Source organism: Eumetopias jubatus, unplaced genomic scaffold (assembly GCF_037043125.1).
Source record: "Eumetopias jubatus isolate StellerSeaLion01/CBP00866 unplaced genomic scaffold, mEumJub1_p1.0 scaffold_9, whole genome shotgun sequence".
NCBI classification, from domain to species: Eukaryota; Metazoa; Chordata; class Mammalia; order Carnivora; family Otariidae; genus Eumetopias; species Eumetopias jubatus.
This window is the reverse complement of record NW_028274815.1, coordinates 30,117,651-30,143,387: the sequence shown is the minus strand read 5'-3', so window position 1 is coordinate 30,143,387 and position 25,737 is coordinate 30,117,651. Positions and strand designations below refer to the sequence as shown.

The 25,737-nt window shown below is 42.4% G+C and overlaps 1 protein-coding gene across 5 annotated transcripts in view; it reads right to left on the bottom strand.

Moving 5' to 3' along the window:
• CRIM1 (cysteine rich transmembrane BMP regulator 1) overlaps positions 1-25,737 on the bottom strand; it is a 186,254-nt gene that overhangs the window by 56,559 nt on the left and 103,958 nt on the right. For all 5 annotated transcript variants that reach the window (XM_088026387.1, XM_028117216.2, XM_028117212.2 and 2 more), the window contains 3 exons: positions 23,144-23,265; positions 16,030-16,212; positions 13,379-13,576 (listed from right to left, as the gene is read on the bottom strand). In XM_088026387.1, the coding sequence (XP_087882513.1) occupies positions 13,379-13,576; positions 16,030-16,212; positions 23,144-23,265 (503 nt within the window). The remainder of the gene's footprint in view (positions 1-13,378; positions 13,577-16,029; positions 16,213-23,143; positions 23,266-25,737) is intronic.

The following is a 25,737-nucleotide window of genomic DNA, read 5'->3' as shown; positions in this document are numbered from 1 at the left end:
CCTGATTCCTACCAGCATACCTGCGTGCAAACATGTGCGTGCACACATGTGCGTGCACGCACACACACTAAGAGAAGTCCTTTCTGGAAAAACCTCATTATAGGCAAATTTCTAGAAAAAGTAGTTTTTTTTTTTAAGGCAGATATAGTCTTACATTTCTTTCATAAGTTAAAAAAAATTTCAAGTAACAAGATACATGAAATTTACTCCTATCTGTCTCTGATGTACCCCTCCTTTTGGACTTCAATAATGGTTTGCATAATGTTACATGGCTCTTGTCTGTAAATTCACAAGCCTGCTTATTGGATTGTTGAGAGACAGAGATGAACAATTATGTTCTCTTTTCATTCCTAATTCAGGCCTTCTCTTCCTTAAGATTTTTTAAAAAATTATTTATTTACTTATTTATTTGGGGACTGGACTTGGTTAAGCCATGTGAATAGCTAGTGAGTGGGAAAATTCCAAAGCTTCACTCACTTTCTAAGGCTAAATCTATCAGGTCCCCATAGCCTACCAGTTACTGTGCGCCTGGCCGGGGGCCATAAAACTGGAGATAAAGTTGGACAAGACAGAACCAAAGGAGATAGCTTATCTGCTTTACTGTGTCTTCATATGTCATTCTGTTACCACAGTGGCTTTTCATATGTGACCATAACTAGTCAGAAAACCATTCCAATAAATCACCAAATTGTCAACATAATTACAGCTTGGGAAGAGAAGTACTATAAAGATGAAATTTTCCCAAATGAAGCTAGAGGGGAAACTATTCGTGTAGATGATGAGAAGAGAGAGACTGAGGAAACAAAACTCCCCTAATCTGGAAGGTGGGGATTTCCATGGGGTATGGATGTGGATGTACAAAAGTCTCATGAAGTCATGGAAAAAAATCTACAGCTGGAGTTTTCAAATTCTTTCAGCCACTACACACTTAGTGATCCTTTTTCCCTTTGTATATATTTCTCATAACAACACCTACATCCTTGTAATTTTTAAAGTACTTATCATAAGAGCAGTTTCTTTATTTTATTTTAAGATGAATGGTGTGAAAATGTCCCCAAGATCTGTATTATTTTATGGTCAGATAGAGAAGTGACCATATATTTACTTTAGACCTATTAACTTTGTATGCTTTTTCCAGGGAACTTGGCTGTTGGAAATATTTTTCTTCCTTTACCAATCTCATATTTAATAGGAAAAGACAGTAGTAGGATTCTGAGATTATTAAAAGACCACAAAAGAAAAACTGAACTTTTTTTATGGAGAGGATATTTTTTTTCCAAGAATTCAGCTTGAGAGATCTCACAAAATGACTGGATTCCAAGAATAATTTGGATCTTTTTTAAACTTGTCTTATATTTTGTTACATTATTTTTATTGTTCATTTTCCTAGAGGATGGAACCAGAAATAATGGGTCACATTTATAAATACATTTGTATTTATATGTACTGTGTATTGTATGTACTGTGTGTGCATACACACATTTTAATAGCTATCTTGAACCTGGTGTCTGTCAGGTGGTCAGAATTTTGGTATCTCAACCCAACCCTCTGGAAAATGGCTGAGGACCAGAGAGGAAAGGTCCCTGCATTAGGAACAATGGTTTATTCATGGTTTATGACCTTAGCACCAAGCCTAGTACTTGGCCCACAGCCGTGCTAAATGAATGAATAAAGAAGAACAAAGACGCCTGAACATGGAAAGTCAGGGCACACTTTTTGATGAAGAAGGGCTCCCATTCAGTATTGTCCTTAGCAGGCTGAATCTCCAATTTCCTACCTTTTGGAGGACTGGACAGTAAGTTCCTTAGGATTCTCATTGCTGCAGCAGTCCCTTACACATAGTGGGTACTCAGTAAATGAGCTTCTCTCAAGCAGCAAGCTAGATCAGAAGGCTGCTGTGAACTAGACTCTCTAATAATAGCACAAACTGAGCAAAAATCCCCAAACCCAAGCAGTCTCTGTGAGAAACCCCGTGATGATACTCAACTGCCTAAAGTCGGTGAAATTATGATTTGTATCTCTGGCTTGAGAAGGCAGGCAAGTATGTAAAGCATTGTATTGTAGGTCTCCCTCAAAATTCTTAACGTAAAATCTGATACCCCAAATTTCAATTATCTGGGGAATTCACTTCTAGGACTATCTCAATTCACTGATGGTGCCAAACGAATAAAGTATTATTAAAATAGTCCTGAAAAGAGCTGGGCACGTACTCAATTCAGCAACACAACTAGCAGGGGATGAAGAATGGGCACTTTTGCTGAGTGTTCTGCAAATTTACCTTGTAATGGAAACAAAGACCAGCAAGAGTCAGAAGGAGAAAAGGGATGATTCAAAACAGGAATGCAAACGAGAACACTGATGATGTCATCTCAGTGCCCGGCACCTGGAGCCCATTTATTTCCCTCAGTGGGGACGTGAGTGTCACTGGTCAGGGCCCAGGGCCTGGAAAGGACAAGGCTGGGCAGAGGGCGAGTGTGAGCACAGAGACAACTGGGGAGAGCGACTCACATGCCCTCGGGTGGGGCCCGTATCCCTGGGCAGCCGCAGTGGGCTTTCCTGGAGGTCAAACAGGTCAAACAAAGGTCCAAATTCCTGAGCCAGAGGCTCAGGAAAACTAACAGGATCAAAGGCCAGGCCACAAAAAGGTCAGAATAATGGTAACTGGGTCTCAGCCCTGAGAACAGAGCCAGGAGCAAGAATGGCTTCTGAATCTGAGCCACGATGGTCAAGTACTTTTATTATTCACCAACTTAACTTTCCTCACCCTCTCCCTTCTCACGATGGGAGTCTAAAGGGAAGCAGTGCCAAGGACATGGATTTGGGGTCAGGAGATTTAGCTTGAGTCCCTATTCCCTCACTATCTCACGTGTGGTGCTGAACCTCTTTGGGCTTCTATAAAATGGGAATATCCACTATTCCAACCTCGCAATATCACTGAGAGGCTCAAATCAGATCATAAAGAGGGGATGACAAACTCTAGATGTTTGGATATGACCTGTTGCTAGAATTACCGTTGTCATGACCATCCTGCCTGCTTGGAGCTCGACCTGGTCTCAGAGGATGGCTGAGTAAATGAATTATGTGCCCTTTTGTAGGCCTTCAATGTTCAGCTGATAAATGGTACAACTGCTTTGGCATTCTGAACCCCGTGCATTGTAACCTAAGCATCCTTTTCTATCTCCGGTGATAACATGAAAAGCATCTGGGATGTGGGTCGGTCCACGACATCCTTTCATATGGTCTGGTAAGCTTTGGAGCGTGTTAGTGACCAGCCACTGGCGCCTTTCACATTTGCTGAGTGGCAGTCTGTTATCATTGTTCCGCATTTTGACTGTGCCCGTGGTGTCTCGGAGAGAACAGAAATCTCTTCATAATCAGCTTATCCAGTGTGAGTTGAAACAATGGTTCTGTGTGCCTGGCTGACCCCGTTCTTCCTCTCTCATGATGGGGGCCTTGCTGGATCTTTGGGGAGGAGGGCAAACTCATTACATTCATATATAGAATATTTTGGTAGCTTTGCCAGTAGTCCTGCCACTCTCAAGTTGCAAGAGGATACAGAAGACCCATCTCTAAAAGCTGTCTTTGATGAGCAGATCCTAGTTTCAGACGTGGGACCAGGTAAGACTTATGTCAACAGTAAGAGACAGTTCAACCGGGACTTTCTTAGCAACAATACTGGGGCCATCTCACTCAAATAATAACATGCTCAGTGTCTGTCACAGGACTGTAGAGCATCTCTACTGAATTAATCTGGCCTGAAATCTCCACGGAATCTTTCTAAAACTTGGTTCCCAGAAAGCATGAAAGAGTCATGATCTTGAAAAGATCTGAACGTGTCAATCCCTCTCAATCTGTGAGATCTATGGCCATCCCAAATGGTTTATCATTGCTAAGTATTTTTTCAGATGAAATTTTTAATAAAATAGACAGTCCCTAAATTGTTTTAGAAAGTGAGCTGATGTGCAGGGCAATAGCTTTCTAATTAAGGTGAAAAAGAACACCATCCCTTGTCTTCCTACTGATGGCCAAAGTAATGGTGCCAGGACCAAATACAAGGCACAGGCATAAGCAAATGGTAGGTATCGAATACCTCAACAATCATTAAATACAGCTTGCTTGATTCCAAAGCAGATCCAAAGCAGCCTCAAATTATGTCATGCATGTATTACTTTTTTAAAGTGAGGAAACGAGGGCCAAGGTAAATTTTAAGTAGAAAAGAATTCATTGCAGCCAGGGATGAGGTCAGCACCCAGAGTGCATGCTGTGAGGTCCTGGCTGGTTGGGGACGTGGCTCACAGACTCTGCTCTCAGTCTGCTCCAGCAGCCAAGGTGAAAAGTCAAACCTAGAGGGCCCAGGGACCAACTACTTGTTGGCCTTCAAACTTTCTTGGGGATTCCTGATTGTGTTTTACAGTGGTGTTGCAAAGTAAGAGCTAGAGCCTTGCCCTGAATCTTATTTTCGATTGGTGACCAGCATTAAATTCTGTGGTTTCCAGTGGTCTGGTCATCTGAATTGGGCTCTGTTTCAAGCAAACGTGATGATACATTCAGCTAATCTCTCAGGTGTGAAAGTACAATTCACTTGATGTGTAAACAGGTATTCTGTAGATATAAATGGTAAGTACAAATATGGTCTAACTGCTAATAATTCAACTTGAATTAAAAAAAAAGAATGTGTAAAATGCCAAGGAATCACCATCACCTCGTGTTTCTGACAAATTTCAAAAAAGCACTCAATGTTCATTATCCCTTATTACCTATTAAATTTCGATCAAACTGATGGTAGGACCCCTGGACCAAGACATGGCAGTGCTGAGCCCCCTGTAACAGATGTCCCAGCGTGCATGCTGATGGACACGGGGAACATCTGGGAGTCTCAGACTGAGATGGGGACATGTGAGTGTGATCCAGCTCCCTGCCCCCTCAGCAGCTAACTCCAGTGGAAGAGCCACAAATGGCCAAGGAACACTCTTTAGCAGACATTTTCATTCCTGCAGGGTTTTTTTGTTTGTTTTTTTACAATAATACTGCAGCAGACATTTTATACACTTGAGTGACATTTTATCTTCAATAATCAGACAGACACGGCACAGAAATACTTCTAAAGAGGGCCTCTAAAACAATTCACGGGGTGTACAATCTCTGAAGCTAACCCTCATGTATTAAATAATGGGACATTGTTGTGCTCTTATAAGATAAACTGAAGACCATACACTGAAACAGTTTAAAATGGTACCACCAGAAGTGGAGTTAGAGAGCTAGGGTATTAAAAATAAATCATGTAGGAATCACCACACCTCTTAAAAGAGTTATTTCTATAGGGAAATTATTTTAGTCTAATTTATTTGAAAATATGTTTGAATCGAGCACCTGTAACTTCACGAAATGTTGTAATACGTGACCATTTAAATAAATGCTTGAGTCATAAAAAACACTATGTTGTAAGTGAATTGATTTTTTTTATTTTTAATAAATACACGAGGAGTTGTAAGCGTCATGGCTAAAAGCACTCACTCTCAGAGGCTATATGCTTGTGCGGAAATGCTATTCATGTTAAAATTCTCTTTGAAACTTCTCTTTGGAGTTGCTTTTCAGAGCAAATTACTATGTCATAGAAGATAAAGTACCTTTATTTTACCGTCCCTTTTTGCTTCCTCTGAACGATTTTACCGAACTAGGTCATCCACTTTTTCACCAGACTTAGACGTGAATGACTCTATTTCCTAGCGTCTGATAAACCTTGCAAGTCAGGGGTCTGAGAAGCTAAGGGCATTCAAAAGGATGGGCCACCAGCTCCGATGTCAGTTTCAACAGAGAAGTACCAAAAACATTTTGAACGACTCTATTTCTGCAGGAGCTGTGCAGTTTTCCCATAGGACTATTTTGAAGGGAAAAACACTTCACTTGGATACGTGCATCTTGGTACATTTAAAAATAATCTTGCTACTTTACCACTGGACCTTGTATTGGTATCAACAAACAAGCTTCCTCTGAAAAGGGCTGTCAGGTGCTTTAAGACAGGTATGTTGAGACCAATCCATTTGCTAGAACGGAGGTCAACAGCGGAAGAAGACGACAAGGATTCTAAAATAAGATGGTCTAACAGAGTCAGAGTCAGCAAAGCAGAAAACCTCTGAAAAGCCAGACAATGTGATTATTAGTTAAAATGTTCCATTCTATCAAGCTGACAAAAACTAAAAGAAAACCAATTCTGCTACTTCTGGGTTGATGGCTGTACCATAAAGAAAACGGAATCTTTCGCTTTTAAAAGTCCATGAGCCTTTTCTGAAGGGCATGTTTCTTAATAACCTTCATTAACTTCTGTTTGGTTGCCTAAGAGTTGTCTCTTATCCAAAAAAAGTTTAACACAGTCTCAGTAGAGACTGTGTTTATTTAAGCTTGTTGGAAAAACATTCCTATCATTTCAAGAATGACTAAATATTTTTCATTCACATAGTTAGCATTCCAGACTCTGTTTTCCTGCCTCTGTTGATTAGATGAAAATTAGCAGGCCCAAGTCTGAACTATGAGATTCAATTATTATCTACGTAGGAAAATTAGGAGACACCTAGCAATAATGCTCTTTTAGGCATGGGAAGTGGACAGCAGGAGAAATAAAGAGCAACCTGCCCCTTGCAGGCCACATCCACGGGAAAATGCTTAATAGCCGGGACTGCTGGAAGCTGTAACATCAGAGGCAGAGGTTTTTCTAATCATGTGTTTCACAAGACGCTCTCAACAATAACATTCTAATGTTATTTGAAATACCTAAAGCTATTTTAAACGACCAGAGAAAATAAAAATATTATGAAATCCATCCAAGAAAAATTTTTGATGCTTTAGGTTAAATACCCACCTAAGTTAACACACAGTCCTCTGCTGGGCATTTGTTACCCCAACGTAGGACCTTATTTGGACAAGCTAAAAAACAGACCGTGCTATATTTTAATTCCCATTTATGGAACGGGTTTCCAGGACACTTAGAGTTAAAAGATGAAACAGCATGCCTAACAGTCTTTGAGATATTACGAGTATTTTATTATTCTTGGCAGACTAATAATAGCACTGTAGATGGCACTGAAACAATACCACCCATAAACTGATTTCTGATCCCTGTTTGATGTACCAGAATGTTGATATCATGTGACCTTGCGGCATCTTTGACTTCACTGCCTCTTGGGTCAGCCAAACTATGTTTGACTCCTTGCCACAGAAGCAGTAGCTTAATCATTTGAGATACTGTTCCGTGAGGAAGTATTATGGGCAGGGCTGGAAACATTTTTTCTTGTTTTAAGGAATTCCCACCCAGATATGTGCCTGGTACAGACTTTTCTGGCAGCCTAGGAGAAATTTCATGTGAAGGGCAGCTTGATTCAAACGATATCATCGGCCTTTATGGGAAAGAATAGGCTGTTCCTAGGAGGACTGAGGAGGACAGTATGTTTGACAGCTGAGAGCCCCCCAGCCCTCCAGAGGTACGCAGCACGCACTCTACTCCGCGAGCCGATGGTGAAGTGGCTTACTCAAGTCACACAGATCAAGAAAAGCCTCATGCTCTTTAACACTGTCCCGAGTAGGACCAGGATTACCCAAGTAAGAGATCCAAGAAGGCCAGGGGCTGGGAAGAAAGATGGCTGGTTGTCTGGTTCAATCACATTCTATCCCAAAGTCCAGAGAATTAGGAAGAATCAGTGCACAGGGAAGAGCAGGTTTACTCCAGGTTAGCAGAATTATTAGACTGGTTTGAAACTCCGTTCAGTTTCATATAATAACTCTGTGAATAGCACACATTTTAAGTTTTTATTATGGAAATTAAAAAAAATACTGAAGTAGATAGAATAATATGACAGACCTTTATATATCTATTATCTAGCTTTGATAAGCTACAAATAACTCTTTGATTTCCTGTCTGAGATGGGAAACAGATTTGCTTTTGTTTCAGAGAAACAGAACTAGTAGAAAGAAACTAGCCAGTTGCCCAACCACAAGCATGGAATTTATTTACTGGCAACCTAAGTCGTGATGCTGAATATTACCTTATAAAATATTCCCCACGTTGTTCCTAATTTTTGATAGGTGATACTCTTGGTGTTGGCTCCGAAATCCCCCAGGTCATCAGAACAAACAAATCCTCCCAGCAGGAGAATGTACACACTGGGCCTGATGAACACTCAGGTCACAATGGCCAGCTGGGTGGGGTCCAGCCATAGCCCAAGATGAGCAGGCTTGACATTAAGACTTCGAAGTGACGATGAAATTCTTATCTCTTGCATCAGGCGTAGCAGCCAAGCTGGCCTCACACCTGTTCACATTTCTTGCATTTTTCTTATTGAGTCATCCAGGACATGTCATAGCCACCTCAGCCAAAATTTCCCTCCCCTACACCTTATCTTACCTTTAATTATACAACAGATTTTTTTTTTTTTTTAATAGAAAGTAGTACTGTGTCCTTAGGGTCTCTCTGACATTAAGAATCAGCATAGGCAGCATTTGTATCTGATGTTATTGGGAAAAAATTCAGTATTTTCAATATTGAATTGTGACATTAAAAAAAACCCTAGCTGAAATGACAAGGCAGCAGCACCTGTATACTTGCTGAAAGGTCTTAGAAGCAGTACATTAAGTTTGGCAGCGAGCATTAGCCTTGTAGGGTCTGCGGAAGCCCCACTCACACTCTGTGATTCTGGACACAGGGGCTGAGCTGCAGAGAGAATGAGCCACAGTCTACAAACCAGCCTTGGAGGGCCCTGTGGCTGCCCTGGGAAGGCGTCGAGAGCTCAGTGTTCATCAGGAGGCTGAGCGGTACTTGAAGCTAATTGGTCCAACTCGCCTATAGACATCTGGGCCCACCGTGTGCCAAACACACTCCATCTAACACTCTGCTTTCTATTCTCAGAGTGTATTTTCAAATATAAGCATTCTAACATTATTCCTTCTTCATCTGATCAGGGTCAGCATTTGAGACTCTGGTTAAGGAAATCTTTATCAGGGTATGCCACTTCACTCAGCTAAGACAGGGAGATCTGTAAGAGGAGATTGCTTGATTTCCTACTCCAGGCTTTCCCTCACTCCCTAACTTACTCGCTCATCATTTATTCATTAAAAACTTCTTCCATGTCAGGTGCTGTTTTATGGATTCAAAAGTATATGATAAGTTCCTAGCTCATGGGGGAGTAGTCTCGTTCAAGCTACTGGTAAACCTGGAGTGCAGTGCAGGGTCTGTCTCAGAGGCAGTACACCTGCAGGGTCCAGAGCCAAGGCTCTAGGAACACACTGCTCTGCATTTTTGAGCTGTATGACCTTGGGCAAGTTACATGACCTCTAAACTTTGGGTTCTGTGATGATGAATTAAGATGGTCCTACCAGAGGAAAGTTGTGAGGATCAAATGAGCTGTTGGTCTTAAAGCATTCAGGCTGGCTCAGTCAGTGTGCAAGAAATGTTAGCTACTGTCATTAAGGGCTATAAATAAGATGACACAAATGGTGCTAGATGCCAAGGAAGACCTCATTCTGCCGCCTTCCTTTTCTGTTTTTAGGCTTTTTTTTTAAGATTTATTTATTTTAGAGAGAGAGAGAGAGAGAGAGAGCATGAGTGGGAGGGGCAGAGGAAGAGAGAAAGAGTGTCTCAAGCGGACTCCATGCTAAGCACGGAGCCCGAAGCAGGGCTCGATCCTACGACCCTGAGATCATGACCTGAGCCGAAACCCAGAGTCGGACATTCAACCTACTCCATCACCCAGGCGCCTCTCTGTTTTCAGTTTTTAAGGAGATAAGGACATATCTTCCATCTGTACACTTAAATTGCAAACTTTATATACTATTCCATTCTCTTCCATCCTAGCTCTTTAAAAAGGGCCAGAAAATTTAAATCATGCTATTGAAGAAGAAGAAATGAAGAGAAAAGCCAGCAGAACAAAACCCAAGAATATAATCAGTTAAGACTTACAAAATGGGATGGCTTATCTGTACACCTGAATTAGGTGTTGACAGTAACTTGGTAAGACTCAATCATGAGAGTACTTAAGTGCCAATTTAAAAAGCACTTACGTACTTGTGAATCAAGTTAGCTGTCAAGTAATAGCCAAGTCTTGAAGGGGCCCCAGGTTCCAGTCCCCAGTCCTCCAGGAGTAACCAAATACATGGTGTTGTCACTTGGAAGGGTATGGAGCTCCAGGAACAATGATGGTCACAACAAGGTGCTCAGTTGTCCCTGCAGGTCCTAACATGCCATATTTGGTAATACATAATTTATTTAGAAAGAATCTCAAACCACAATCTTTGTGTGGGCTCTTTCATCTCATTTCAGGCCCTGACTATGTACCCTGGGACTGTAGCTAATAGGGTGAGGGCCAGCATTTGTTATGCAATTGTGCGCAGAGGAATTTACTGTGTACAAACTGCATAAACACCAGTGTTCCTGATTTTCTCCAAATAATTGCGGCTGATTATTTATTACACATTAGCACCTTGCTTTTTTTCTTATTTCATCTAATCTTTTCACTATTCTGAGATCACCTGAAATTCTACTTAAATATGTTGCTAAGAAAGTATTTTCGAATAGTTCCAGAGACTTTCTTGGGTCCTATAAACTAAGCAATAAGATTCATTCGCCTTGTATTATTTTATAAGTTTATTATTATTAATAAATAACCTTTTAGGATTCACTCTTAAGCTGGGCACTGTTTTTTGATCCCATACCTAACGAATCTTTCTGTCTATTACATCTTAAAACGGGAGTTACTGGAGAGCAAGCACAATCTTATATGAAACTCACTACTTAAGAGCAAAAACAAGAAATTCAAGATAATCTAGTTCTCTGAGGACTAGAAAATGGACTGTGCTGAAGGCTGGATGAAGAAGGAGAGAAGGCGAACAGAGACCAGCAGAAGCTTACAGCTTGAAATCAAGATGCTGAGTTCTGGCGAGGAGACAGTCCCGACACGAGTCTTGGGAAGGAAGTCTGTGATGGGCCTCTTCAAAGGCATCGGTCCTCCTCAAACTGCCACCCCACTCCTGTCCCACTCCCTGCCCCCGACACAAGACCAAGAGCCAGAGATGAAGAGTGATGAATAAGGAAACTGGAAATAGAGGTATGAGCAAACAGACGACATCTGGGAGCACGGGAAACAGAATGTAGCTGAATCTGACAAGACGTCCCTGTATCCCATCATGGCTACTTAACGGCCACTGACCTTGGAGGAAATTACCCTCGTCTCTTTCAACCTTACTTTTTTCATCTTTAAATGGGATGACGAAGCCTGCAGCACTGTTATCGAGAGGATTCAATGACATCAGGTGCAAATACAAAGCACTTAACCCCACAGTACCTAAATACGGGCATGCCTTTTCTCCTGGTTTAATTTAAAACAGCCTAAAATATTTTCTCTGACTTTAACAAGGAGTTGTCTCTTATTTATCTTTGTGTCCAGTGCTGTATTTGGACAATCAGAAGTTCTTAATAAATTTTTTGGAATTAACAGCTGACCAAAACTATCACTCCTTTCTCAAACAGGAAGATTAGATTATGACTCCATGTACATGCTGTGGGACCGAACTCTAAGTAATCACACTAACATTCACTCCCTATCCAAATATCTACACGATGTACGAATCCATCAGTCTGTCTCACACACACACACATTCCTCGTCTCTGACAGTCTCCCTGCTCTATCATAGTGGTGGTGGGTATGCTAGTGCTGCAAAAGGGCTTGCCTTCCCTTCATATACTGTCAGAGGGAAGGCCTTATTATTTTTTTTTATATAAGCTTTTTAGTCTTATTTTCAATTTATAATTCAAGACTCATGAAATTAAAGGATTAGTGTTTGATAGTTAATACACTTAGGCTTTAAATTTCTCTTGAAGTTATCATGCACATATGCGAACGTAAGTATTTCAAGTTGACAGCGGACTGGCCCCAGTTCTCCGGGAACGATATCTCCACCTCTGTTTCGGCAAGGCGCCCTTTCTCATAAAGCTGACCGTATACCATCATACGTATTTCCATCCACTCCTTTTTCCGGCACTGAAGCATTGCCTTTAGGGGATGGGAGGAGTGTACGTGTGAGGGGTGGGTGATTTCCACAAAACTGGTCCTCTAGAAGCTATAAACTTTGGAGGGGGGCAGCTGCACTCTGAGCAGAGTAATGGTGAGGGAATTGGTGATGTCAATAGACCTAGAGTCCTCCAGCTTACATTTTTATATGATTTTTAAGTTAGAGTTCTAAGCCCTCAGAGGTTAATGAAGCTAGTCAGGCAAACTCTGAAGTCTGAGTTTCTTAAAATTTTAGGTAGAAGCAAAAGACTTCCTGATATAGGATTTAGTCAACTGAATTTCCTTTTTTTTTTTTTTTAAAGATTTTATTTATTTATTTGAGAGTGAGAGAGCAGGAAGGAGGGGCAGAGCGAGAGGGAGAAAGAGTCTTAAGCAGACTCTGCGCTGAGCATAACGTCGGGGTCGATCCAAGGACCCTGAGATCATGACCTGAGGAGATACCAAGGGTCGGATGCAGAGTCAGCCGCTCAACCAGCTAGGCCACCCAGGCACCCCCAGCCAACGGAATTTCTGCAAAGACCTGTCAGTTCCTTAATAGCTGTTTTAAAAAATCCTAGAAGGATCCATCTTCAACATGATCCACTGTAGTTCATTTTACCATGCAAATGTGCTTCTTAATGATGGATAGTCTCTATTGGATCTGTCAGTATAACTATTCACTCTCTTGTCTGGATGAACAGGCACAGAGGATTAAGGCTGACTTAAGTGTGCAAAGAAACTTCCCACGATGAGGGAAATGGGCTGGAATAGGGCTTGGGAAAGGCTAATCTAGGAAGCCTTGGGCTCCTCTCCATTAAACAGGAAGAGAGGTAGTGAATGCAGGCAATCAAGACCTAAGGAAAAGCCTCAGAACAGCAGAAGAAGGGGTGCTGAGTGAAGGCAGTGGGGAGAGCAAACTGCCTTTTGATGGTTGCAGGCTTTTCCTCCAGCTGTCAGGACTCCTGGGCTCATAGAAACATGATAAATCAAACATGCCATGCTGGAGTCAAGGGTCTTATTTCCCATTCTATTTCACTGTGTTGACCTTTGGATGCTAATTAGGCTTGAAGTGAACGGAACTGAAATGTATATATTCTTATACTGTAAAGTATTGAGATAAGCATACTGGCGGCAGTAAAAATAAAGATCACACGGTTCTCACTGCAAATTTGCAACATTTGCCCCAAACGATTAGTTTTGGCCCTATAATAAATTCATCTGCAATTGGTAACAGCATGAAGCAGACATTATGCCCGAGGAAATAAAAAACAAACAAGCACACACTGGTAGAAGCTTATCCAACATGAGACATTCGCCAGGGACTCATTAGACTCAACAAGGCTTACCTTCACACACAGGGCAGCACTCGCCAGGCACTTTGACGGGGTTCATGCAGCTCTGTCCGCAGGCCGTTGCCACGCAGTGGGGCTCTCCATTGATGCACTGGCAGAACGTGCAGTCGTCTTCCCGCCACCGGTCCCCGTGGGCGCGGATCTGCCCATTGGCATAGCAGCCAGCAGGGTTATTAAAAGGATACACTGGATCTAGATTAAAAAGGTGAATTCCAAGTAAGATGGAGGGCATTCTAAGTCTTAGCTCTGCCTGCACCTGGAGACATTTTTTCCCAGGTTCTGGTCATTGGCAGTTCTTTTCCAGCTGTGATCAGCAGAAGCTCGGATTGCATAAAGTGTCTCCCGGGGGACATGCAAAAGCAGTTGTCATCCTGAATTCTGTGTCCACCCATCCAGACCCTGCAGACAGGGCAGGGGATCTGTGGCATAAAAACCAACGGGCAGGTGTTACCACTTCATAAAGTCGCAAAACTCTGTGGACAGAGCTGTGGGCTGGTAATTACAAGATGAAGGTCCATTTTAGGCTCTTGACAAGGTCTTCTGAGTTGTCAATTTTAATGTTTATTATACTTCAATTTCACCACCTGTAAGGCGGAAAAATAATGCCCCCATCCAACTCAGAGGGATACTGTGGCTTCTCGGATAACTGAACTCTATCTCAGGGTGCCTGGAGATCCACGTGGACAGCATGTGGACACGGGTGAGGTGTACTGCGCAGGCACTTGCTGTGGCCTTGTTCACAACAAAGGCTGGTCTAGGCATACCGTGGGCCAGGGCTTGTGCCCTGGTGGGAAGGCTGGGAACCTAGGCCATTTTTCTCCCCGTGAGCTGGGGATCAAAAGTAGCCAAGGCTACTGTAAACAACAAAAAATGTTTTCTGACATTACTGATCAGAACATAAATACTGCATACAAAATCCCCAACTACCATTATAATGAGAGCCACCAGAGAAACCACTCAACTTTGTTTTTCAGAAACACATAAAATCTGGCTTCAAAAAGGGCTGCTGAGCTGGGAGGAAAGTCCAGGCAGTTACGAGTTTGATCCTCCCTAAAGAAGTAATGGCATTATAAGAAAGTCAGAATGCCAAAAGTTAAAATAATGCAGTCACAGCTTTAGAAAGTCAGTCTGCCAGAAATGGAAGCAGCCAAAAGACCTGAGCTAGATAAGACTTTGTAAATTTCTTTATAAAAAATATTATACTGCATACTTCATTTCTACTCTGAGCCTGGATCTGAATTCCAGGAAGTGAGACATAACCGGATCCGTGCCCAGACAACTCATTATGATTATTACACAGAGGTTCCTATCTATGTTTTTACACCACCAACTGCTACATAGTTTCAGCAACTATTACAAACTGGGGCCAGCTAGGCAACACATCTTTTGGGAAGGTTAAAAGTTTGATGTGATTTTTTAAAAAGTTAATCCCCAACGACACCTAAAAAGTGAACCACCTTTCTCCCATGTTGGCTAAAATAACTGCTAACATGGGAAAGAATTTCCCTGTTATAAACAGTTGTTTAATGTCAGGAATGTAGTTTGTATACTTTAAACATTTTCAGATCTTCAGTATTATGTGGTAAATATAGCTCGGACACTGAACAGGATTTTAGGAAAACAGAAAAAGGTATGGAACATGGCATGGCATTTTGTCCTGTTTCCTGTGCGCAGATAAAGGCAGGGTGAACGTCAGACATGAGAGTAACATGTCTGATTCCAGATGGAAGGTCTGTGACCCAGTCAGTCAGGACCAAGAAGGCTCACATGACCCTCCTTTCTGGGGAACCAGTGTGATGTGGTCACAGGAGAGACACAGTCAGATGTGGGGGTATCATTCCCGGTTTCATTATAAACTCAGACAAATGCTTCTACTTTTCCGAACTTCCCGTTTCCTAAGCCTTAAAATGGGTGGGTTGTAGTGAATGGATATCTAGAATTATCATTCTGAAACGTTTATTATTTACGAATATCAGAGATGGGAGGATAAAGCCTGTTGGAGGAACAGGAAACCCTTAGCTCCTGGAGGAGTGAGGGGATATAGAGAAAGCAGGCTGCTGAGAACCTTCAACCCAGGGCCACACCTGGCACTTGGCTGGGCCATATGTCACCACGATGCCACACAGCCCACCCTTGCCAACACATGTTTTCAAAGAGTGGGGAGGGCAGCGAGTTCTGACCCTCCCTGGAGGGGTATGGGTGTGGAAAGGAGGCAGGACAAGCTCCTCTCTGAGCTGCCTGGCTGAGATGGTCAGTGATTAGGGCTGGCTTGTTCTAGCCAAGCAATCTGAGGAAAACAGGGGGTGAACTCTGATGTCAGGGTGAAGAGAACTTCCCCAGAACTTACTGAGGAACTGCTAGAACCACAGGGGAGTAACTGACAGCACTTGTGGGAACTCTCATGTTGACCTCTGTAAGCAGGTGGCTCACCTTCTACACCCAGGGCATAACTTCCTTTGGGGAGAGGTTTTCACACAGCCTTCCTGGCATTATCGAAGTCCTAAAAGATGCATCACGAATGTCATAAAAAGGGAACTTCTTCAATATTCCACTATTTTTGGATGAGACTGTTTTGGGCAGATTTTGGTATTAAAACTCTGAGCCATGTATATGCTTATTAATCTTTAATCAGCACCTTTTCTTACCTTCACACACGGGGCAGCACTCCCCTTCGGGCACATAGTACCTCTCGCAGTTCAGCTCTCCGCACTGGGCAGTGAAGCAGATGGAAACACCCCCTTGGCATCGACAGAACCGACAGTTGTCCATTCGAAACATATCCCCGTCATTATATTCCACGTTGTTGAATACACAGGCTGGCTTTGTTTCTGAAAGGAGTTAAAAGCAAACAAGGCACATTCAAAGTCATTTCTGAGCGGTGTCCTTTTGTGTTTCCAACAGCCTCAAGAAAATCCTGACAGCAGAAGGTTAAAATTTGATAGAAATGTACTAAACTCAATACAATTTTTTTAAATAACAGAATCAATAAGGCAATGCAAAATAAAGTAAAATTTAAAAAGTCACATAGCTCTCCTCTTTGCCCCAAGAGATTGAAATTCTCCTTAACAAAGCCTACACTGCTTTACCCCTCTCCAAAGGTAACCCTTCGACCATTAAACTCACATATCTGAAATGTGATTTAGAGAGATTACATTTGTTTTGTTAAAGAATGCTCTGCCTTAAATAAATGATCTCGCCTCCATGTTATGTTTTGTTCCACCTCAAAAAAACTAGGTCTTGTTGGAGATGATATTTTTGTGTTCTTCCCTAAATTATTTCTTCTACCTAGCTCAATAATCTATAATTTTAATAGTACTTGGACTTCAACAAAACACCATTCCGTTTCTTGGAAACAACCTAAATGTCTATGAACTGATGATGTTAAGGACAAAATGTGGTATATCCATACAATGAAATACTTCTTGGCCATAAACAGGGATGAAGTTCTGATATATGCTATAACAGTAATGAACCTTGAAAACATTATGCTAATCAAAGGAAGCCAAACAAAAAACCCAGCTTATTATGATTCTATTTACATGAAATGCCCATAATAGGCATATCTATAGAGACAAAAATTAGATTAGTTGTTGCTTAAGACTGGGGGTTTTGGGGGCAAATGGGGAGTGACTGCTAATGAGTTGGGAACTTTTGCAGGGATTCATGAGCATTCTAAAATTGACTGTGATGATTACCCAACCCTGTGAATATACTAAAAACTGCTAAATTGTACAACTTAACTTGGTAAATTGCATGATATGTGTCTCAATAGGCTAGCAACATAAAAATACTCCCAAGTTGAAGAAAGTTCTCCTGAGCAGAGGTACCCTGTTTAATAAGGTGGGGAAAACTGGATTATGATACATGCATCTCTCATGGGCTTCTCTATCCCAACATCATTTAATATGTCACCTTGCATGTTCACAATTTTTAAAGAGACTTTCACTGCATTTTAATTTGAATATATTTGCACTTAATCTGTATTTAAGGACAGTGACTTTCTCATTCGATTTTTAGAACAGTCCAGTGGAGAAGACAGAGCAAGTGTTACTATCCATTTCTTTGATTAGGAAAATGAACCTTAAAAGAGATTAGGTGACTTGCCTAAAGTCACATAACTGGTTTGAGGCGAGCTTTGCATCCCTGTTTACACAGGTGGCAAATGTGAATGTTTGAATCTCTTCCCTACTGCACCTGTATACGGTATTTCTTTTCTTAAAAATTAAGGTTGGATTACAAAGTATCATTTTATTATAGCTCAGAATTCTATATACTTTCAGCCAAGACACTAATCTGAGCTGGGACTGGAAGGAACTGGGCAGTGAGACCACAAGTTTCAAAAGTATAGAAGATGGAGTGCTCTTACAAATCAAACTTGCACGCTCTGCAGTGAGGTAAAGCAGTGCACTCTAACGAAATGTTGAGCCCCCGTTCAAAGTGAAGAAAAAAATGTATAAGCCCATCAATATTAATTACTTGGTTGCATTAATCAGCCACATCTACCATCTCCGTGAAGCTACAAATCTTGATGCAAGATTTGAAGAGGTGAGGAGGGAAGAGTCTGGTTATGAATAACGCTGTTCCAGATGAACCTGTCTTTATGCGGGTGTGTGCAGACGCTTAAGCGGGAAGGGACAGGGTGAATGAAGGACTTGGCAGTTAGATTTCACTAGCTAATACACAGAGAGCAAGGGGGTGGAATGTAGAGGGATGAGGAGTCCCCAAAAACCCAGCCTAGAAAACATAATCAGCTCTTTAGGATAACAATAATTTAAAAAACCCCACATAACATAATGAAATCCCTGAAACTGAGAGAAATTTATAGAGTCTCTTCAGGAAAATACATGATAAGAAGGATGACACTGGTCTTTGGGGAGCAATGACCAGTTACTCCCCTGCCTGCAGGGGATAGATGTGAATCTCAGAACAGTGTGGAGATGACTACCACCTCTCGAAGAGCACAACTTAAGTGGTTGTGGAAACGAAAAATATCACAAAGAAATAATCTACTGTATAATTTGTACTTCTCAATACAGAGATGCATAAAAGTGTCTTTTTAGTGATTTTTGTGTATGTTTTGTGTCTGCCCAATTAAATTTTATATTTCTAAGTTATGGAATCTTCTCTTCCCTCTTTAATAAAGTCCAGAATTCCTGAAAAAGAACCTTGTAGCAGAGATGGTTAATAACCTTTACTGCCTGCCAAATTACACTGATTGGCAGATGTGATAGGTATATTATTTTAGTGAAGGAAAAGACAAACATAGAACTTTATATCAAATGTGAAAGTGGAAGAAAAATCTAAACAGATACACTTCTGTTGCTTTTTCTCTTCAATCTCTCAGTAGGAAAAGGCCAATACCTTGCCTCTGGTCTCATTTTACTGTGGGTGAGCTGTGTGGAAGCCCAGTGGGTAGACAGCATAAGCCAAAAAAGAGACAAGGTCAGATGGGAAAGATCTGAAAAGTTCTCCATATGTCAATAGCAAACAGATGGATCACAAAAACAGGGTACATGTGATTCTAAATACCTGAAGAGGAAAAAGCCCTTGTCCATGGGGGGGCGGTGGGGAAGAGGTGTGTGTGCTAGAATGCACCCAACAGATCTACTTAGGGAACCACCATTATAAAGGATTGCAAAAAGTGGTCTCGCTCTTAAGTAAGATCAGCTTGATAAGGCCCCAGGAACACCATGGGTGCTCAATAAGTGCATAATGAGGAATATTTCTTTCAAAGCGCAGTATTCTCTTCATTACTGTTGAAGTAAATACTATGTCTCTAGAAACATTACTGAGCATTATTGCTATACAAAGTGTTCTCAGTAGATGTTTTTGCACTAATTTCCATATTAAAAGACTGCAGGTAAGTTTTCTGTGCCAAAATTTTACACAAAGAGCAAGCCAGACTTGGGTATGGCTCTCCCGTGACTGGTGAATTTCCCATGCTGAAAGAGTCAGTTATTGGCTATGACACTCGAACCAAGATGTTCTGCTTTACTCCGATGTTTGTACATATACATAACACAACTGATCACATGCCTAAAGCAACCAAATGATCACTTCCATATTCTATGCTTGAGATTTCAAATCTAAACTCCTCCAGGAATGAGAAGGGTGGGCTCGTGTAAGGGTGTATTAGAGCAAAATGGAGAACATGTGCCCATCTAAAAGTAGAGGCCATTGCTCAGTTTCAGCTGACGGATGATGAAACTTTTGTTTCTGGGCCCAAACAGACACCGTACTGAAGGGGACTCCAGACTGCTTCACCACTGCTGTGGAGGTCAGACCTCCAGCTGATGACCTTGATGACTTCTGAGTTTCCATAAAAGGAGCTCAATCATACCACCTGTTCCCTTGGTTCCTAAACAGCCCTGTCCTTCAGCCGATACCTCATAGATCCTCCTTTTGGCTCTCATCAGAGAATGCAGTCACAAACTGCCTCGATCTGGTCTGCAATTCTCCAGTCCCACCACCAAAACCAAACCAAACCAAACCAAACCAACCCAAACTGAAAAGAGAATAATATTTATGGAGAATATTCTATCTATTCCTCCAGGCTAATGTTTTCAAAACTCAGGAGTTCTCAAATTCTCTGTGAACATTTTTCATCTTGTGTTTTCACTTTAATGCTTGTTTTAAAACATACACAAACACACACACACACACATGCATATGGATCACCTCAATGGCAGCTTAGGAACTGAGTGCTAGCCTGCTATCTCTATTTCTACATGTGGTTAGTTATGTTAATATTCAATCCACTGTCTCCTGTAGGGGAGGGGGGCTTCTAGAGCTATTCCTACATTTTTGGGAGTTTTCAAAATCCAAGAGACAATGCTCTAGTCATCTACGTTCCAGCTGTGTGTCACACTGATCTCTGAGAACTACGTTCATGGAGTTGCATTTTAATATTTTGTTTCTGCTTTCTGCTGAGACAGGAAACCTGTGTCTGGACTAGTGGTATGAAAGTAACTCAGGACAGAACGACTGCATCATCTAGAGCTTTTCAAATTTCCAGGTGAGAAGAGAGCTGCTCCCTCCAAGGAGGTTTCTTTCTTCTAAAAATAAGAACTGCGTATCTGACTCTATCTTCTTTTTTCGCTTTGATGGCCAGGAGGTCGGGGGCCTGGCTAACGTTTAGCCTTGGCAATTATACAGACAGACACTTACAGCCTACGTACCTGTGGGCGCTTTCTTTTTGGTTTTCACTTTCAACTTTTACGTACCACTCTATGGTTCCCTCTTTTCTCATTAATATTTCAGCATTCTGTTACTTGTTTTTGCTATAAAGTTACCTGAAATCTCTTGTGGATAAGCAAAGCTTTATAAATATAAATATATAGACCTCTGCCTTTCTAAATGATAACAATGAGTTTTTGATATGTAATATCCTCTAACGATGACCTTACTACAATAGTAAGATTTTCCCAGGCACACAGATATGTGTGTGTGTGTGCATTATGTGTGTGTATGTATGTATATCTCAAAAGAAGTAAAATATAGACTTGGAGATAGAATGTCTTTAAACATTATTGTTTTTCCTTGATTATGAATCTTCATAGCATTAACGTTTCTAGTCTCATCTACAACTCAATGACTAAGATAGTAATAGAGACACTAAATAGGACAATAAATAAAGCAAAGATGACCCAAGTTTGTGGTGGCAAGAAAGAGGCACCCCCAGAAAAAGTGCGAGTATCAGCTTTGTCATCTCTGCATTTTCTCATGGCAGATGGCAAGTCCTATTCCTGGACTCAGAGCTCTATAAAAAGTGAGGCTATAAATGGGAGCAGGCCCCAAAGATTCATCCGAGGCCCCTGAGGTGGGGTGCAGTCCTTAGCTGTCTGAATTACACCACACTGGGGTGAGATGTGACGTTAATGTCCTGATAAGAAAGGCCTGACAATGAATTTCTATAATCGAGATGCAGGGAAAGAAGGGCACTTCTCTTCCTCCCCCAGAGGACACAACACAAGTTGGATTACTAGCGGTGGTATTTCCAGGGGACAAATGACTTTCAAGATTAATGTTTCAGGGAGGGCAGTAAAAGATGGAGGATTCCCATAAAGTAACCCCTCTGTGGGCTGGTATTTAATAGCCACCTCTAGAGGGAACTAAGATGACATGCATCTGCTCACTCACTCCCCCAAGAAAACCTGGGTGCCTTCCGTGAGGCAGACAACATGTTCCTACCCACAGACACAAGGACAGACTCTCTGCCCTCTGGCGGTTCAGATGTGAGAATTAGACAGACATGAGAGCACCTGACAGAGTAAGGGGTCCTGGAAGGAAGCACATCTGAGATGCTGGGAGCACAGGGGACGCAGCGACTATTGGTCTCAAGCGGTAGGAGTTAAATACAAAATGTCACCTACAAACACACCTATGCAGCGGTACCAGAGAAAAAGCTGGGCCATTTGCTGGTGTTTAACACGCACGACTATAGGTGAGGAGAAGCACTGAGCACAAACTTCTGCCCTTTGCCTTGCATCCGTGAGGTCTGAGTCAGGAAGCTCATCTCACCTTCTCTATGCCCTCGGAAATATCCAGAACCGTGTCTGTGGATGTGAACAGGAGGTGGGTACCCCAAAATAAAGACCATTTGCTCTTGAGGCACCACTGTAACTGCTTCCCATATAAAACCTCATCTAAGTGACTGTTATTCACTCCATTTGACAAATGTGGAAACTGAGGCCCCGGGAGACCAAGAGGCACCTGAAGTTACATAGCTGGTAAGCAGAGGAACCAATTCTCAAAGTGAGATCATTCGGTTCCAGTCTATGTTCTCTTGACCCCGAAGCCATACCGCAAGTGTTTCCTCCAAGCAAAACAAAATGACAGGTGGCCACTGCACTCAAAACTACGGGACGCAATGAAACAGAACTCAATTTGAATTTTCTTGGGGAAGAGGGCAGGCTTGAGAGAGGGCAGAAATTCTTCTGAACTCTGGTGTCTTAGAGGCAGCAGTTACTATGGGGGTTTCTGCACGTATGATTTTGTTGGATTTGTCCCAATGCATGTTCATTTTCCTTGTGTCTAGGTATTGACTCAACAGGGCTAGAATTATTGACATTTCACTTGCTTGACTTTTACTCTTTGTTTTCCTTCTGAAAATTCTGAGGGAGGGACAGGTCTTAGGTTCTTTTCCCTTCTGGCACCTAAATTCAATCAGCCCCATGTCACCAAACACCAAGCCCTCTTGTGAAAGGTGAAAGGGAGGGGCAGGGGGATTCTATTTGAAGGGATCTTGTGACCGAAGAATGCTTTTTCTGGGCCACAAGGCTCAAGCCGAAAGCAGGCCAATATGAAGGACCCAGCACTGGTCAAAGACGTGCCCTCTAAGTAGGAAAACATTCCGCTAGACGAGCAATGCCTCTCCTGTCTCAGGTTGTGGTAGCTTCGGTGTGGTGCTCGTTCTACAGACTGGCTCCTGACAGCAGCAGCAGGATGATTACAGGCTCCATGATTCTTTTCGTGAAATCCTAACATTTCTGCACTACTGAAACACAGCAGAATATGACAGCTACATGAAATCCAGGTCTCCACCTCCGAAATCCTCTTTCTGATGGATGGAACGAGGGTCCCCTTTCCTCACTGCCTTTGCGCACTGTGGGATCTCAAGCAAACCTTCTTTCTTGGGGGAGTTGCTCTGAGCCCCTGAGTATATGCCCTGCCTTACAAAAGGCAGAAGTGGCCAGATGGAACCCTCCCCTCCTCCTGCACGAATGTACACTCTCTGAGAACAAGAGAAACCCCACGTACCATTAACACATTCAAAGACATCACAGCACTTTCCAGGTGTTCCATCTCCACGAGAGACTATGCGAGGAGTGGATCCCACCTCACACACGGGGAAACCACATAAGCCAGAGAGACACTCGCATCTGAAACCAAAGAAAAGGGAAGGAAAACCCCATGAATAAACAACAACATAGAAGTCGGGAGTCCACAAGGTGGCAGGGGCTGTGGCACGAGCTTGTCTATAGGACGCTATCCTGGGTATCTGGGGTCACAGGGAAATGGGGAGTGTGTGCTAACATTAATTTGCATTCCCAATAACTGAGGCTCATTTCCTTAATATACACCTGTATTTTTAATTTTAACCATTTTGACAGAAATATTCCTACAATGCATTGTCATTTCTTACTTAACCAGACCAGTATAACCTGCATTCTCTTGATGCGGGGCCGTGTTTGTGTACATACGTTATGGTGTTACCCATAAACCAGTGATGCTCGCATGGGCTCACATGGAAGGGGTGCTCTGTGTTGCTGCTTTGTTGCTGTTGACCTTTTGGTGTTTTTCAGAGATTCTTCTGACCCTTCTTTCAGCTATTAAGTAAGTATCTTTTGAGTCCCTATTTGTCAGTGTGACTGCGTCTGGGAGCACCCTCACCTTTAGCTACCTTAATTTATAATTGTGCATCACAGAAGAAACAGACTCTGATGGAAGATTGAGGAGCTCTTTATCAAGGGCACAAGCTTCGGTAAGTGGACTTTGTGACAGGTACGTGAAAGCTGAAAGTCTTAATTTGGGGCATCTTCTAAGCTACTACATGTCCATTCATCTCTACACGCATGAACAAGGTGTTCCTTGAACTGCGAGCTCGCGCTGCCGGCTCTCACCCTTCCTTAACTTCAACTCTCCTGGGAAACCAGCCTAAACAGAGGAAAGTCAGAGTGGTGGGTATTCGTGAGAGGAGAACAAAAGTTGTCAACTGCCTGCTGATGATCTGTTACAAGGAACTAGGCAGGAAATGAGAAGCTCAGGGCAGCAGGGTGTCAGGATATAAATGAAATAAAAGGAAGGAGCAGCTAGACTCCGGCCCCAGGGAGGGCTGCAAGTGGGGATCAGAGGCCGGATGACTCAAGGAGTTCCCGGGGTGACAGGAGTGAAAGCAAGGCATCCTAAAAAGAGACATCCTTGCGGGAAGTATGTGGGTATCTGGGTACAGTGCAGGTCAAGATCAGGGGAGGGTAACACTCCCAGCAGGGAAGAACTGGTAACACACTCATTAATTTTGGTTTTGTTCCCCACTCCCTTAATTGATTGTTTTGTTCTCCTATTGTTCTTTGGGTGTTTAACAAAATATACATGTAGTCCACAAGCACCTCAATAATCAGGCCCAGAGGTCTAGTTACATTTATAGTTAACCGTAGAACAAAAAAGGAAACAAACTTCAATTAAAATTTGCACCAAAGACCATGCAAGCCACTGGAAAGGTGTGAACAACCCCTCTCGAGGTGGGCCCTTTCAGCCTTCTTCCCAGTGGGGCGACGGTTATACTGGGCACCTGGGAGAAGAGGGGGTTAGATAATTAAGGTTTTGCTGCAACCGGTGTTTCTTCCTATGGTTTAAGATAAAAGTTTGCCTGTTCTATGTGGGCAGATCTGTATTCCCACAGGACAATCACCTTACAGGGCTGGGTAAAGATGAACTGGGTTTTTAGTTCCTGCAAAGGTTATCCCATAGTCTTTCCTTTGTATGTGCCTTGTCACTGCAGTTTTAAGCAGATAATCCTATCCCTGTGATGTTACAGTAACGGTATTTCAAGTGTATTCTTGATCCTCTGTACAACTTCAACTCTTCGGTCTCTACAGATCAGTCGGGCGAGGCGATTGAGAGGCCACGCCCTGATCCTGATATCTGCATGTGATTATAATGAAAGCAGCGTACAAGAGGAGCTGACTAACCTTTTCTTCCACATCTTCTGGGATCCACCTTCCTCCCTGTTCCAGGGAATAATTCTAATTCAAACACCAGAGAGTATACAATGAACCAAAAAAATACCTCTTCAGATATCCTCCAGCCCTTCAGTGACCTGTCCTGGACACGTATGGGCACTTATGCGCCAGGCTCTCTGCTAGGCTGTCAGAAATCCCACCAAGCTGAAAACTGTAACGGAGTCTGCCGTATGGCTTCTTTTTTCCTCCTTTTACATCTGACCTGTTTCTCAACATTTAGATCTCTCCCTTGCTTTTGTAGAGATTCACAAAGGTTGTCTTACAGTATGTTACAGAAGGTCTGAAACTGTGCACAACTGCCTAGTAACCCACTTAGCAAAGGAAAACCCTTGAGCAGAATTTTTGCTTCTAAACCCAGAATGACTACGTGTTCAAGTTCTGAGGATTCAGGTGTCCCTGTTTTTGCGGGCTGGTTGGCTCCCAGCTCCTTTCCCCTTCTGGGCTAGACCCTTGGCAACCCTTCCTCAATTCTTGCTGTCTTTTGTCTTCTCACAGCTTCCCCTAAACCGAAGAAGAACAGGTGTTAAAGACCATTAGCACCTTAATAAAGAAGGAACTTACTAAGAAACCAGAAAGGGTGAAAACCTGGGCTCACATCACATATCTATCAAG